The 16,122-nt window shown below is 40.7% G+C and overlaps 1 protein-coding gene across 12 annotated transcripts in view; it reads right to left on the bottom strand.

Moving 5' to 3' along the window:
* SOX5 (SRY-box transcription factor 5) overlaps positions 1-16,122 on the bottom strand; it is a 648,107-nt gene that overhangs the window by 24,703 nt on the left and 607,282 nt on the right. For 9 of the 12 annotated variants that reach the window (XM_030040646.2, XM_030040647.2, XM_030040640.2 and 6 more), the window contains 2 exons: positions 12,856-13,033; positions 7,801-7,973 (listed from right to left, as the gene is read on the bottom strand). In XM_030040646.2, the coding sequence (XP_029896506.1) occupies positions 7,801-7,973; positions 12,856-13,033 (351 nt within the window). The remainder of the gene's footprint in view (positions 1-7,800; positions 7,974-12,855; positions 13,034-16,122) is intronic. The other 3 variants (XM_030040642.1, XM_030040643.1, XM_030040651.1) reach the window with 1 other exon arrangement.

The following is a 16,122-nucleotide window of genomic DNA, read 5'->3' as shown; positions in this document are numbered from 1 at the left end:
ACAGCAAGTCAGAAAGAGCTGCTACAGCTGATCAGTGAAGAAAGGAAGGGTTACTTGAGGAAGAGAGGTGGTACACCAAAAACGAAACAAGATGAAAATTACAACCCACGCAGGATAACCTGGGAAAGAGGGTCTACACACACCTAAAGAGAAAGCAAGAACACAGTCTCTGCTTTCCTGGCAATTGTTTATTAAACAATTGGTGACTCAACTGCGTAGCAGCAAAACAGATATAAAGGTATGCAAATTATGAAGGCTGCTGTACCTTTGCTTACATTTCGTCAAGCCCTAATGAAGAAGTTGACATACTATCTAGGCTGTCTCCTAAGAAAGAAACCACAATCTTTTTCTAGTCAAGAAGTAAGGCTTAGCTTGTCTACTCCCCAGCATCAGCATCGATACAATTAAAGGTAAAGTTCAGCACCCCCAAAAGACACCAGTGGCTGTTTGTCACTCAGCTAAGTGAACACCTGCCTACTAGGACGGGCAGAACAGGACAGGCTGATCCCCCAGGAGACTAAGTGGGCACAATTCACAGAACAATCAAGCTCAGCCTCTATTACACTGAAGAGAGGTATTGCACTGATGCTGGTGCCCATGAATGTGCTGAAAGCCCTAGCTATTGGAGGCATGTGATTATGTAAAAATAACAATAAAATCTCAGGAAGTAATTAGCTCTTGTGGCTGCAGGGCACAGCTTAGAACTTAAAGATTCAAAAAGCTCAAAAGACATAACAAGAACTCCGAATCAATTGTATGGGGTTTTTTTTTTCAGGAGGAAGTTGATCCACCTTTATTGGGCTTAATAAAATTTCCACTAAGGTATAAACAGCTGCAGTCCCTCCCTGATCCACGCTAGCCTGTGAATGTTTCCAATCTCTGCCCTTTGGAGTGAGCGAAGACTTAAATTCCCATTCCCAGTCAGCAGCTGCAAGGATCCAGGGTTCTTGCCTTGCTTCTTTGCCTGCTGTTCTCCTTGACTTCAACAGGACTTCCATGCACACATCTGCGGGCAGAATTTGTCCCTCCCTCTGCATGTTTCATTTTGCATTAGCTAACCCTGCCCATGCATCCCTGCCATAATGATGCACTAAAGACACAAACAAACATTTGATTTTTCTTTGAAAAATGTATCTGGGCATTTAACAGATTATGGTCAATCAGGAAAAAAAAAAAGGCGTTCTAAAATAAAGAGCTAAAATCCTTGGGGGAATAAAAAGAACCCTTATTGCAGAATCTCTCCCTCCCATGCGTAGACACTTGCTAACGGAGAGTAGCAGCACTGTGACAGAAGTAGCAAAACCAAAGGCAGGCTTTACTAAAAGAAAAGGGGGGAGGGGAATTCTTCCACTGGCCATCTGTGAAAACAAGGCATGTGGCCATTAAATGCAGAGGCTGTAAATATAAATATACACAAGCTCCACAAAGCAAACGGCAAAAAAAAAATGGGGGGGGGGGGGGGATAAACTTTCAGCTGAAGCAAATCAAAATGTTTAATACTTAGTTACCAGTGCTGGGCAAAACCAATTTTGATCTTTGCAGTGTGCAAACTTGACATGTTTTTAATTAAATTTGAGAAAAGTTTCAGGAGAAATGACAATGGATACAGTAGCCCTGTTGAACAGAGGACTCCTTGAACGTGAATGATCCTGTTGAGCCTGCTGATTGGACTTACTGAAAGGCTGACATACAGGGTGATGGATGGGTGATGACATAATATCTGCTCGCCCTCTCGTCATGCTTTTTGAAATCTGTGTTGATAGCACTAACAAAGAGGACTGCAACCCGCACACAAGCGTTTCTGCTGGCAGAGAACCTCAGTAAGACAAAATTAGGAAGAGGGTAGGGAAAAGGGTAATAAGAAGGGGAAATACAGTTGTTAGGGTAGTATGTTGACTTCTGTGTTGTGGGACTGTAGCAGTCCATCGTCTGCAAGATACTCCCCGGTCCCCACATTGGATAATAATTATTCCAAACAGATCTCTGCTCACACTGTGAGAAGAGAACAAAAATATTACACTGATCATCTTTCCCAGTGTTTTACAGGCCAGTGAGGAATAGAGTGGGCTGCAAATTACAGGACACAGATATTAGTGGCCTGCTGAACTTGCGGGGATAAGTGTGTGTGTATGTAATGTCTGTGGGTAATACAGACCCTGCTAGTCACTGAGAATGCTGAAGTATTTTTCCAGTAAAATAATACGGAGATTATAAAAATGGGCAGGTTTCAACTCTTATAAAGTGATTTGGTTTATGATGTTAGTACTGCACCTCTGGACTTATTTCCAGTGGGTTTCTCCTGTTTGGGAAGCCCGGCTTGCGCCAGGTCCCGTTCTTCCCAGTTTCAATCATTACAACTTATTCACTCTAGTCTGACCCACGGACTGTCCGCGTCTGCAGGAAGCACGGGGGGCAGAGTCTGTTTTACCAACCCTTCTCTTTTCTTCTTCTCCCTGCCCTTCTCTCCTCCAGTTTTTTCTTGACTTTCTGGTTCAAATTTAACCATTAGGGGAAGAAAAAAATGTTATTGAAGTAAAATTCTCTACTGCAAGAAATTTAAATCCCATGTGTTAAACCAGCTCCTGCTTATGCCTTTAGTAAAGTGAGCTCCAGTGTTTTATTTCTCAAAGACAGCAGGATCTGCGGGCTTGAGATTCTTAATATCCCCCTCCTCCCTGAGGGGAGAGCAGGGACAGAATTCATTTCAGCTCAGCAGATCACAGCAGTTTCTTAAGAGTTAACTCTGCTATCCCCATCCATCAGGCAGCCAGCGAGGCATCAGGAAGGAATGATGGATGTAAAATTATTACAGGGCTGCCACCCGATATACTTACTGCCATTTGTAACTAACGCTGGAACTGACACACTTTTTTCATTATTAAACATCCACATTAAGTCAACATTGGTCACTGTCATTTCATGTTTGGCACTCTCTTAAGGGGAAGAGGGGAGGTGGGGGTGGGAGCGGGGAGGATGGTGGGAGGAGGGGTGGGTGGGAATGGGAGGAAAGACATCCTGAACCCGGTGTTCCGTAAGCATGAGTAATAAATAGGCTCTTGCTTACAATGCTGGAATAAATATTGTTACAAATAGCCTCTTTAGTTACAGCCCAGCAGACAAGTACATGTCAGAGCGTTTTAACAGGACACACTCCAAGCAGTAACAGGGAGAACTTGTATCGCAGGTTAAGAAACGCTTCAGCACCGGAGGTATGTGTATTCGGATGCACTCATCTCAGAGCGTGCTACGAGCGTGACTGCGTCCGTACACGTCTGAAAGGCTTGTGTGGCTGCGTGTACGTACACAACCGTCCCAGCCACCCGCACCTTTAGCAGCAGGCACCAGCATTCGGAAACCAGTACCTGCGGTTGTGCCAGTGTACGCAGACACATACTCAAATACCTGCTTGCGTGCGCCCTTCCTCCTTTTTTACGGTTACCAGGGTACGTACACGAATGCCTGAGAGTCTGACTACAGTCAGAAAATTACTGGCTAGCTCGGTGCATGTTTGTGCTGTGGATCTCTGAAAGAGCGCACTGTAGGCTTGTATGCATGCACACACATGCTGGCTCTTTGTGTTTGTGTACATCTCCTTTGCGGAGGAACAGGCGGTTTTGGGGCCGAACAAATAGACCGGAGTCCACTTGCTGGTGTTGCCTGTTGTGGTGTTTGCACTAGATGACAATCTGCGCTCTAAGCTACATGTATAAAAGGTAACATTGTTTATGTATAGTACGTATCAAGCTATAATTAACTGTAGATGACAATTACAAATAAAACTATGCTCCTGGGTTTCCAAGAAACCAGAAAAACATATACACACACTTCTCATTTATACACGGAAATGTTTCCAAGAAAAGTAATGTAAAAATATGTTTTATTTGCAATTAAAATAGGTTTTAGTAAAATCCATGTTCATCGTGATGCTCATAGTTTTTAGTGTAATCTTCTGAAAATCAAATCCCTCAAGATGGTCCAAGTTGGATGCCCATAAAGTGACTCACCCAAATCATCCTAGCCATTTTTAAAAATCTTTTCTCATTTGTGACTCCTTTTATACAGTTTCTCTCCAATTCCACAAAATGCCTGTCTGACTACTGCCTTACAGCTGGCTGTCCACAGGGATCAACCCGTCTGGGAACAGGAGACAGATAACAGGTCATGTACATGTGTGGAGAAAAGCCCCAAGAGCTTTAGCAGAGACTCACAAAGGTGAATTCCAGCCCTGAGCCTGCCCAGCTACCGCTGGCAGATAAATCCCTACCAAGAGCCTAACATACGTGTTCAGAACTGCACAGAGCCAACCTTCAGTGGCAGGCTGCAGCAGCGATTCATGCAACAAAAAACTCACCACGTCTCAGAGAATCATACGTCTCCATAACTACACTAGCCACTGCAGCAAAGAAGGGAGGAAAATTGGGGATAGCCCCAGACGAGTGTTCGTTGCCTATAAAGCTTGAGATCACTCTACAGGAAGGAGAGTCTTTCTTCCGTATGTAACTATAGATATAACGTACAGTTCTAAGGACGAATATGCCCATGGACAGATAGCTACCTTAGCCTAACTCTCTTTTAATTCCATCCCCCACCTCAAAATTTCCCTTGCAGGAAGCAACCAGTGAGCAAATGCAAAGTCCCCAAAGTTCAGGGGCTGCCTCTAAGGCCCCCGGTGGGACCCTGAGCTTCTGAAGGGAAACCCGCCCTGGTAACACTGCAGCACTCTATTTCTCACTACCCACCTTCCCAACTATCTCTCTTCCTTTCCCTTGAAAACAGGGAAAAACCGAATAAAATTTAATGCAAAATGGCAACACTTGCCTTCCTCTCAAATCTTGCTCTTAATAAGAGAGAAAACTTTAAAGTCGTAGATCAAACAGACACAAACTTTAGAGAAGTTGGGGTGCTTGTCTGGATCTGAACTTCACAGCTGGCTAGTCAGCGGACGGCCTAGAGCATGTATGAGAAGAGAGAACAAGTACCTAAGCTTTACAGCCTACATCTCTCTCCTGTTGGGTCAAATGCAAGAGACAGCTCAGGAGACCCTACAAGTTAAAAAGTGCAACTTCTTAATTAGTGCTTAGTGGCTTAAGTGGTCACCCCAGCAACTCAAATGCCATTATAATCTAGGAGAGCTCAGATTTGGTTCTGTCCTTTCCTGTCTCCACTTTAACATAAAATAAAATAAAAGTAAAATAAAATAAAATATAAAATAAAATAAATCAGTGCGCCCTGATAAAGTTTTGGCATTTATTGTATCAAAAACCCCAAACCCTACAGTTGCTTTAGAAAAATTTGCCATTGAGCAAACAATTTTTTCTTCCTGCTACCTTGTAAAAGAACTCCTCTCTGCCCTCCACGAGCCCACCAGGAGGCATGAATTAGAGAGGAAAATAAACTTCAACTGGGGTTGAGGGTGAGAAGTGAAAACAGAAGGGGTAAGGAGAATCCCAACAATAGGGAAGTAACAGAATAAAGTGAATGCAGATGGTTCCACTCCTGTTACTTAATCAAAAGGCTGTGCAGAGTCACTAGAGCCAGCATAAAGTCATGTGTTAGAACAACAGCTGATCTGTATTAAAGAAGATTAACTCGCAATGCCATGGTGGAGGGCCTGGGATTATTTTATGTACTTCCATTGCCGAACAAGCCGTCAGCACAATTACTGCCCTCCGATGTGAATGACTGATCTGTAACCACAGCTAAACAGCATGCTGCTTAGGGGCCTGGGTGCTTCATGAAGATGAATTTCCATACCATCAAAGTGCTTTTAATGGGCTTCCTGATCCAACCACAAGGCCTGCTTTGCAAGTATATAGAACTCAGGATGAAGGCTTCCTGTCCAAAAGGATTTGGTCGGTTGTCACTTGACAATTCCCAGCCAGCACAAGGGAGGAGAGGGGGGAGATAGGTAGAGTTGTCTCTGCTTTGGAGGATTAAAAAAAAAAAAAAAAAAAAAAAAAAAGGAAAAAAAAAGGGTACAGATGCTTTCTGAATGCAACCAACTGCTGTATCCACAGCTGAATTCAATGCGCTTAACAAATAACGGCAATTTAGCTATGCTTGCGAGGAATAGCTTGAGTCACTTTGCATTAGCATCTGGCTGAGTGTTAAAGTCATTTCGACATGGGGAGCAGAGAAAAGAAATTTCTGCTCCGAGCATCCTTTCAAGAATGCTTAAATATTTGAATATAAATTCCTTTGTGCTTGTGATCACTTCTTCTTATATCTGACACTCTGCTTTTCCCTTTTCCCTTCTGGTACTCTCCTATGTGAAATGCTGTAAACATGCTCCATCCCTCTCTTTCTTTCTCTCTCCCCATACCAGTGCTCTTACTCTTTTAAGAGAGATTGTATGTACTGCCAGATACCTATTACACTGACCTCTTTTTTCCTTCCCCTTCCTCTCAAGAAAGTGCATGAAATTGGAGTCATTTCGACATCACTTACACCCAGGATAGGCTGATGAAAAAAGTACAGTAGCGAGAGACTCACATGTACATTTAACATTCATTACCCAGACTGCTGGCTTCTCACAGCTTATTGATCAAACTCCATCTAAAAACAGGGAAAATGGAAAGCTATCCAAATTAGCAATCTGCTCATTCTGGACAATATTGTTTGACTCACAAGCTTCCTAGGATGACTGACTTTCAAGTTTCTGCTAAATAGCTGATCTTTTTTATTCATTCTATTTATCTGCCTATCTCAGTGATTCACACAAGGCCTTACAGTGAAAAGCCACTAGAAGCGGTTTCAATAAAATTCAGTTTACACCAAATGCAACAACGGTCATCTTGGTTATACTGCATGATGAAGGCTCTATCACCTCAGAAAATATTGCGGGGGAAGAGAGGAATTGAGGAAAAAGTCTTGCTAAGCATATGATGTTGAGACACACACAAGGGTTTGGATGTGTATCTTAGGTGGCTGTATTATAAGGACAGCTCACTATAAATGTGGCAGCAAGGACTGGCAGGTCTATTTATCCTCCATAAGCCAGGGCAATGCACGGAAAGACATCAGGTATTTCCAGAGAAAAGCAGCAAATCACAACCTCTCTGGCTTACGCGACGGTTACAGTACATCCACATTTTACTAGTGAATATTCACTTTGTTGATATTTTTTTATAGCACAGCTTCACAGGCCAGTTCAAAAGCAGAAGGTGGTAAGGCCCATACATTCTGCTGCCTCTAAGTTTCACTGCGAATATTTGGTGCAGTTTGTGTTGTCAATTCTCCATTTTTTCAATTTTGTTAAGTCATCTAACGTGACATGACAGTGCTACATTGCAATGGTCACAAAATATCATATATGACAACCTCACAAGGCTAAATACCCAGAAGCTGAGCCTGAGTATCAGCAAAGCTTATGTTCCTAAAGAAGCTTGAATATTTTCAAATCCAGCTCATCTCACAAACACATGTAAGCATTTCCATAAAGCAAGATTTCCACTTAGACCCAGAGATTTCCAAGATCACCTTCTCATAATACACGTTGACAGGCTGGAACAGAGAATTAGTGGCCTCCAAAGTTCTCGTGAGGGCTTTAACTATCTCTTCCTCCTCCCCCCTCTCCCCCAGGGGTCCCCAGGTCTCTCTCTCATGTCAGCTTTTGGTTGTGGTTTTCATTTTGCCTTTCCCTTTTTTTGAAAGAAGCAACTATTCTCTTTAAAAACTGATTGGGAAGAAGAAAATAGAGCAAGAAAAACAAGGGAAGAGAAGGGGGGAAGAACCTACATATCTCCAAGGCGAGCCAAATGCAATCTCTGACCCTTTGCAAAGACAGTCTTGGAAACTCACCTTTTCTGTCCTGCAGTTATTGAGACCCAGGCTATTCACAACGGCCACCTTCCCATCCAGCACCTGCTGCTCCCTCCGAAGTTGCTCCTTCATCTGTCGGGCCTCCTGGATTGCCTTAGTAACAGCATCGTGGTCATTTAAATAACCTGACGACGTGATAGAAGAAAGGATATCTTAAAAAAAGAAAGTTACAAGAAAACACTTTAGCTTTCATCGATGAACCGCACCAATAGTTTATCACTATTAATGAGAAAGAGTTAACAGGTAATGCCCAGAAACCCGTCCATGCTTTGTAATTCTGTTACTGTTATGATAGAGCCACCTGGACAGAAAGCATGAGAAACCTCAGTGCCAAAATCATCGTCCTGATATTTGATCCCATTAGTTTCAGTATTTCCCTGACGCTGCAGAGGTTAGTCCTGTGGTTTGTATGCAGTAGGATGTAACCGGATAAGAGTTAGGGGAAGCTTTGATCATGCCAGCAATCCCAAACTCTTCAAAATAAACCATTTCATTCTTCCCCTTCTTAAAACTTGTGAATACATTAAAATAAACCACAGGTGGCGGTGGTTTGCTATAGATATGAAATGCATAATGGCTGGGAAGAGAAACCTCATCCACTGAATGCTCTCCACCACCACCTGTCATTCAGAAATGTATAAGAAACCACAGCTACACGGACCTACATTCCCACTCCTATTCATGCTGCTAATAGTAGGTCAAATGTCCACTGTTTTGCTGCAAATTCACAGCCTAGGGCTTAGCCTTAGTAGTCACTGAATTATTTCCTTTTAAAATGTTACAAGCATCACCGGCACAGCTAATACTATTTAATTTTAAATGTGACACTGTCATTTTTTTCCTTTAGCGTACTGTAGATTATACTTATTATGATCTGCATGTGATTTGTAGGATAGAATACTGATGGGAGACTCCAAGCCCCAGTCTATTTTTCAAACATTAAAGGAGAGGCTAATATCTATCAATCTCCCTCCCCCCTCCACGTCCCCGCACGCGCGCGCACGCACACGCTTCTTTCTGTCTTTTAACTAGGGCATAAAACCGGCATAAAATGAATCTGTAATATGAAATTGCCCAGAAAAGGGACTTCTGTTTGTGACATGAGGCTAAATCTAACCAGATCCATTGGTGAATTGTGACAGATGGAGGGACTGTGAGACAGAAGGCAGGCACTAATCACACACAAAATGACCGGCTTGCCTCAACATGTTCCATGGATTCCAGCAAACTTTACACCCTAATCCATTTTTAGAACAAAAAACATCTGGGCCATAAATCCTCTAATCTGCCAAAACACGCTATTAAATCCCATGATTTGTTGAAAAACACTAAGATTAAAGAAAGGAAATATAAAATGGCTAACTGCCGTGTTAGGAAAGTGTTATTAATACTCTTTCTTTGTCTCAATTATGAATGTTCTGTTCCTAAAGAGCCTTGTCTAATCATGTCAGATTACACATCCTTGTTGTATTGCTAGACTCTTCTATCTGATCTGCTGATTGCCAAAAAACGTAGGACATTGTCTTGCTGCTTAAAACATTTCAGGGGAAGAAGCTGATGTCAGATTAGTTCAGTGCTGCGCTGCTGTCAGGATTTTAGTTTGGTTTGGGTTTTTATTGTTGTTTTTTCAGACTGCAGACAGAATGGGACTGGTATTCCCGTGTTCCTTGGCATGCAAAAACTAGAAAGAAAAGTTTCTGTGTGGTTTGACTGTTGTTAATTGTACTAACAGTTAGCTTTTGGCTAAATACCCAGGAACCCTGAGAGTTTTGTATGAAATAACTCGATCCACATTGCTTTTATCAAATGACCCAGTTCAGTAATTCCCAGCCAATGGAATTCCAGTAATTCCAGCTTTCCCAGCATAAGGAAACATATAACCTGCACCAGCACAGTGCTACCAGCTGATTTTTTTTTTTTTTACCTCCATTTTATCAACTTGCTTAGTTTCTTCCCCACTTTGCATCTGTTACTGATCAAGCTTGCATGTAGGCAGAATAAATTAAAAAGGAAGCAAACAAACAAACAAACAAACAGTGGTATTACTGCTGGTTGTGCTCTTGATTAGGCTAGGTATAATACTTTCAATCTGTAATACAGCCGAATGTGCCTAGGAACTGGAATTCATGCCCTTCTCCAGACTATTTGGCTTTTCCTGGATACTGCTATCTTTGAGACAGTTTGGCACATGACAGTGAATAAAAGCAAGCACTCCTTATGTTTTTCAGTAGCTGCCAAGATGCTGGTGTGCAGGGAAATGATTAATATAGAAGCGAGTTGAATGTAAATTATTGTTGTTTAGGGTAGGTGGTGAATTATTGACAGAGAGGGGAACTGCATCACATAAAATGCACTTAGTTACAAGGATTGCCAAACTAGCATAGAGATGTTACAGATAATGGCAAAGGGCAGAGAGAAGTTGTTTCTGTTTTTAGTACACGGACATATGCCTGTTCCCAAAAAGAAATGCTTGGATTTAAAGTCATACATGAAGCCATGACATTTGTGACTGCTCAGTCTGTAGCATAATTTATACGCTGTAAGGATAGCTCTAGAAAAGGACTACATATCTGTATGCCCGAATACAGCTACACTGTTAATCATAGGACGCTGTAAGTTTACATCCTCCAGCGACAACTGAACAATACCTGAGCATTTCTCCATGCCAGGGGAACCAAGTAGTCTGAAGCACTGCTTTCAGAGAACGGTTTCAAGCTGAAGTTAGTGGCAGTGAAAAGTGACAGCTCAACTGCATCCCAGCAAGGTGGGCTGTGCATACCTAGGACAGACAACTTGTGCCTTGCATTGACAGCTCAAATCATTCAGATGGTGGAAGTAACTGTCTGGCAAATGACTACATGTTTCCCAGTGACTTTCTGTACAGGGATTCATCTCTTGAGCTAAAAAAGTGATCCAGTTTCTCTACCATTTTTAGGGACCTTAGTACCTTTGCTAAAAATGCTAAAAAAATTTTTTGTGGCGTAGCTCCTACTGGTGGGTGACTTGAAATTTCATGCTCACTTTTTTAAGATCACCAAATGGTTTCAACATGGTAATGAGTTTTACTTGCTCTAACTTTGGTTGGATTTGACCTAGCAGTTTGCAGGAAAAGACTCTGCAGGCTGTTCACAAGCCTTTCATTCTTCTAGTCCTCCATTAAAGGATAAACCTTTGTTAGAAGTAGGCTATGTCCATCCAGCTCCTGCACCAGTTAAAGACTGCTTATCTTATATATACAGTATGCACAGTGATACTGCTCAGCAACCTCAAAAAGTCACTTTCTATATTTGTAGCCGAGAGATATACAGCAGTGAACTCTATGTCATTAACAATAACTTAAGTATGTTATCTTTTGCTCCACAGTTTTCCATGGTTTATTAATGGTATAACACATTAATTCTTCTTACAAGAGTGACCTTTAAAGCTCCATTCATCCTCACAGCTTTTATCCAATTACATTATCACTCATTACAGGTACAGCATTTCAAAATCTGCATTTTGTTAAAAGAAGTAAATTGCAGGGGTCTCAAACCTATGAAAAATATCAGGTATGTAGGGAAAGAAGATTGCAGAGGAGAGAACACGAGATATCCTGCCACTGTGATGCAGGTCAGATGCTTAACTCCACATCTAAATGTGGTGCTTACTCTACTAAGGACAAAAAATTTAATGTGAAAAAATTGAAACTCAATGCACTCACTGTACATGGAGAGCAGTAGGGCCAAACAAATTAAAGATGAAATACATTATTACCTACCACAGTTAAAGAGTGTAGGGTTAATAATAATACTACATGCATTGACAATTAACAATGTGATATTTACAAAATATTTATATAATTGTAACGTAATACTAAATAAAGTTATTTCCTTTTCTAAAAGGCATAGAAGCATACTCTCTGTCTGATATATGTAACTCATCAACAGTAGCAATAATCATGTATGCACAGTGGGAGGGTAATACAGTGGAAGCTAGATCTGTTTTGATCTTTGGACATAACTATGGGTCTTTCTGGTGTCTGTGTAGGTGGAATATGGACTACAATGAGCTTGGGAGAGACACATAGAGACACAAAAAGATTTTACTACATAGCACTGAGATATCACAGAAACAGCTTCTGATAGGTTTGACCTATGGCTTTTGGTTTTTGTACCATCCCTGAAAGTGGCCAGCAGGAGATGCTTCAGGAGCAATTAGACACACAGCAGCAAAGGTACAACTATCCACCTCACTTAATTCCCTAAACAGAGTTTGTTTACATGCTGAAATCTTAACTCAGGTTATATTCAATCACTTCATGGAATAAAATGTTTCAGTTACAAGGATGAAGAATGGGGTGTGTACACATTTTACTTATACACACAAAGAGCAGTCCCTTTAACACACCAGACTTGTAAAATCACCACTAAGACTGTTATTATTTAGATGGTCTTTAGGCAAAGAGGTAATTTTGGCAGGAGGAAGAATTAACAGTTTTCTGGAACAATGTTAAAAACAGCCAGTCAAGACTTTTTGCAAGATACATCATCAAACTTGGTTTTTTGAATGAATCTGGTGATTGTTTTGCTTATTAGACCAAGGCAAAATAATGCTTCATGGAGCTTTTTAGCAGACTAAGGACTGAACCTGTAATTTTGCAGAGATGTATTTGCATATGTAGACTTTCAACTTAAAGGGAATTTTTTTGAAGTTTATCCATCACTTTTAGATGACATAGTACAATATCACGGGTCTTTAATGCCCGCTATTAGACAGGTTGCTGTCTTCAATGTATACCATTAAATAAACAGCATTTATTAACTTTTATTGATAAAGCAGTATCTGAAGTAACACAGGTCCTTGTTTTCTGAGTCTGTAAAAGTTAAGATGCTCTTCATGAACGATAAGTCTGTGGGAGTTTCTTCACTGACATCAACAAATATAGTATTATGGTCAACCTGCAACAGCTCATAGACCACTGTCTGGCACTGGCTGATAAACGCCCACTTTCCATTAACACCTATTAATCGTTATGACAAACGAAACCGAGCTTACCTATTGTGTTAGCTCTGGCCGAAGGACTAGCTAATGTTGCTGGCACAGAGGACTTTAGTGAACTGGCCCCACTATTTATTCTCAGAGTTGGCATATGAGGAGAGGTGGGTGATGTGGGAGACTTGCCATCAGATGTCTTGGGTTTGGCTGAAAGGTTCAGAGGCTGGGCCACTTCATCCTACGATGAGCAGAAGAGAAAAGAATGTTATTAAAAAACTGCTGTTGGCACAACACCCTCCAAGCAAAGACAGTTGTCTTCAGCTCATATGAACTTCCAAACCGGAAAGGTTGTACAATATATATTAAGATCAAATGTGATATCATCTTGTCATTCCAGTTTGGAACTGAAATGACTGATAAACTGGAAAATTAGCATGACATGATCAGAGAACATCCTCCATTTGTACTTTGTATGTAACAATTGTCTCTGAAGAAATTACTCACATCAACAAGATATATGCTTCTATGATAAAAATGAAGAGCAATTTCACAGTTATGTTTTTTTGTTATTTTAAACTTGATATGGATGAATTAAATAAGAACTGAAGAGCATTTTCACTTAAAATTCAACCCACCACCCAAATTAGGCAAACGTGTTCGAGTGAGTGGGTTTTCAGTTGGGTTTTTTTGTTGATCTTTTGTTTTTTTTCTTTTTTCTTTAACTTGTGTGCTTTCCTCTGAACTTCCCAGGCTTAGAATTCCAAGCACAAAAATATCATAGGAAATAAGTACTTCTCTTCCACCACAACAAGAGAGCCCTTTCTTCCCACAAAATTTGAAACAATAACCTGGATAATTCTGCCTAAGCCCCTAGAGTTCGTCTTCTGCAGAACTGAACTTCCAACATTTCAGTAATTATTATTATGCAAAAATAGAAAAATTGGGTGACATTTTTTGCAGGGTAACTGGAATTATTCCTAAACCTGGCTTGAATAGACAGAGTAACAGACAGTGCTATAAAACACATTAAAATTCTAAGTCATGTATTTTTTTTTGACCAAAATAAAATACAATAAGGGAAAAAAAAACCAGGGACGGGAGAAAAAGCTTTTCAACAAGGCAGATATTTTAGAAGTGATTTTAACTGACTTTTAAATAACCACAACTAATAGATATGGTATTAGATCCAACCATCACATATTAACTTAGCTCTCCTCTGACACTGTGACTTAGGAAAGCCATCCTTCAGCTACAGGAAGCGTTACATCACACAACTGGGGTTTGGCTCTAGGCACTGAAGAAGCTGGTTCTGATCTCCCTAAGTTGTAAGTACATTCAGTTTTATAGAATTATTCCTGACTTACAGCAATGCAAAGCTGACTGGAATTAGACTCATAATGTTTGAGTGTTTTACTGTTACCACTAAGGTATCTTTAACTACTATCATATAATACTGATTCTTTTCCACAGAGGGTGGTGCGCTACAGTAAAGAAGGAATTTTATAGTTGCCTGTCGCTTGTGGAAGTATGATGTAGATGTATGTCTCCAAACACAGGACAATTCTACAAAGCACTGTCGTACAACTTTTCCATTACCTTAAAGAAGCAAGCTCTGAGCAAAGCACTTTTGTTATATTTGGTTATTTCTACACTTTTGTAACAGCCATAGTTAAAAATAAATTAAAGCTTAGCAGATAAACATATCAGGGACATCATGAACAAAGCTGTCATCCTTAAAGTGGTATTTAAGCTGTCCTAGGTGCAACTTGTGCATAAAATAATGGGGGAAAAAAATCAATGCACAAAATTGCCTTAGGAGCCTATATTCTGTATTCTCAGAAGCAACTTAGGCACCTAGAAGGCAGAGTTCTGTTGATCTTCTAGGAGACTTAAGCCTCGGGGTTAAAAATGTCACCCAGTTCAACCAGCATTTGACATTTTAAGAAGGTATTCATTACTTTAACAGAAATACAAATCCATCTGTATTAGAATAAAATAGATTAACCTACTAGCCAAATGGAAGGAGACTTGCTCTGCTGTTCCACTGATTTCAATTTAAAATAAAAAGTAATCCCACAACAGGGCAACTATAATGTTGTAAAATCAGTACTGAGATAGTTGCGTAAAAGTGTAAATACAAACTAGCCAACAAACCAACCAAACACAGCGACCCTGTGCCAGACAAGGATCCCTGAAGAGCAAGTCACCTATTTGGAAGACAGTATCAGAAGCAAAGCAAACCTGCCCACAGACTTGTTTCGGTTCAATCCAAGGGGGGTTAGTTTCCATGTCGATTCAATTCTTGACCTCTGTTCTAAGTCTCAACAGAAGGGGCTGATTAGTTTCAGATATGACAGTAAAAGCTGCAGTGTGCTCTCTGGCCACTGGAAATCTGACCGAGAGCAGCACTTTGGTTCACACAGAGCAGCAACCAGTCCTTGATGTGAATGACTCTCCCTCGCTGCTAAGTCAGCTTGGATTCCAACCTGCATCCTCGTGTTGAAAGACTCTTTTCAGTCTCATCCTTTTGACTCAATCCCTTGGCTATCCTGTCCCTATAAAGTTTCTTTCCTTCCCTTCCCTCACTCCTTCTCCCTTTCCTCAGTTCTTCTGTTCCTTTTTTTTAGCCTGGTGTGAAGGCAAGGTCTTGTGCACGTCCACTATAGGACAGTGGTTTTGGTCTCATTTAATGCAAGTTAGAAATGGGGGAGGTGGTTTTTTCCATCATAGGCATCCAGCAATGAAGCTGTCGGTGCTGTAACTATTCTTGGTAGTAAGAATGCTCTTCTTCATTCAAGTCAGCACAGCCTTCTCTGGAGCCAAGAAGTATAAGGCCTTGTGGAAATAATAGAAGTCGACAGTTCCAGAGCTGATAAATGTCATTCCAAATTGCCCCTTCATTCACTTTCATTGTGTATTCAGGCTAATGGTAAATTAATCGGAGGTCACAGAAGCTTGGTTCTCATAAAGGAGGATAAGTAAACAATTTTCAGCTATTATGTGTATTTACAAAATCATATTACTTCACTGTCTGGTCTTCATAACATTTTTACTTCTGTTATTTCAAAGAGCATTCTCAAATCCTCGCTGGAAGTCAAATACATTAAAAATTCAGTCAGAGAGTTTAGAAATCCTATGTAGGATCATGAGTTGATAATAATTTAAGTAATTTCCTTTACCACAGTGGAACTACACTGATTTATTCCATGGGAGTCTAAATATCTGGGAAACAGGTAATAATATACAATTGTGTTAAGTGTGAAGATGACTGTTAGGATCTTCACTCCTATACTCAGTGAGCCATTTTACTCTTTTTCCCATCTGCGG

The sequence above is a fragment of the Aquila chrysaetos genome, chromosome 17, assembly GCF_900496995.4.
Source record: "Aquila chrysaetos chrysaetos chromosome 17, bAquChr1.4, whole genome shotgun sequence".
In the NCBI taxonomy this organism is placed as follows: Eukaryota; Metazoa; Chordata; class Aves; order Accipitriformes; family Accipitridae; genus Aquila; species Aquila chrysaetos.
Note: the sequence above shows the minus strand (reverse complement) of the source record. Positions and strands in the feature narration are given on the sequence as shown.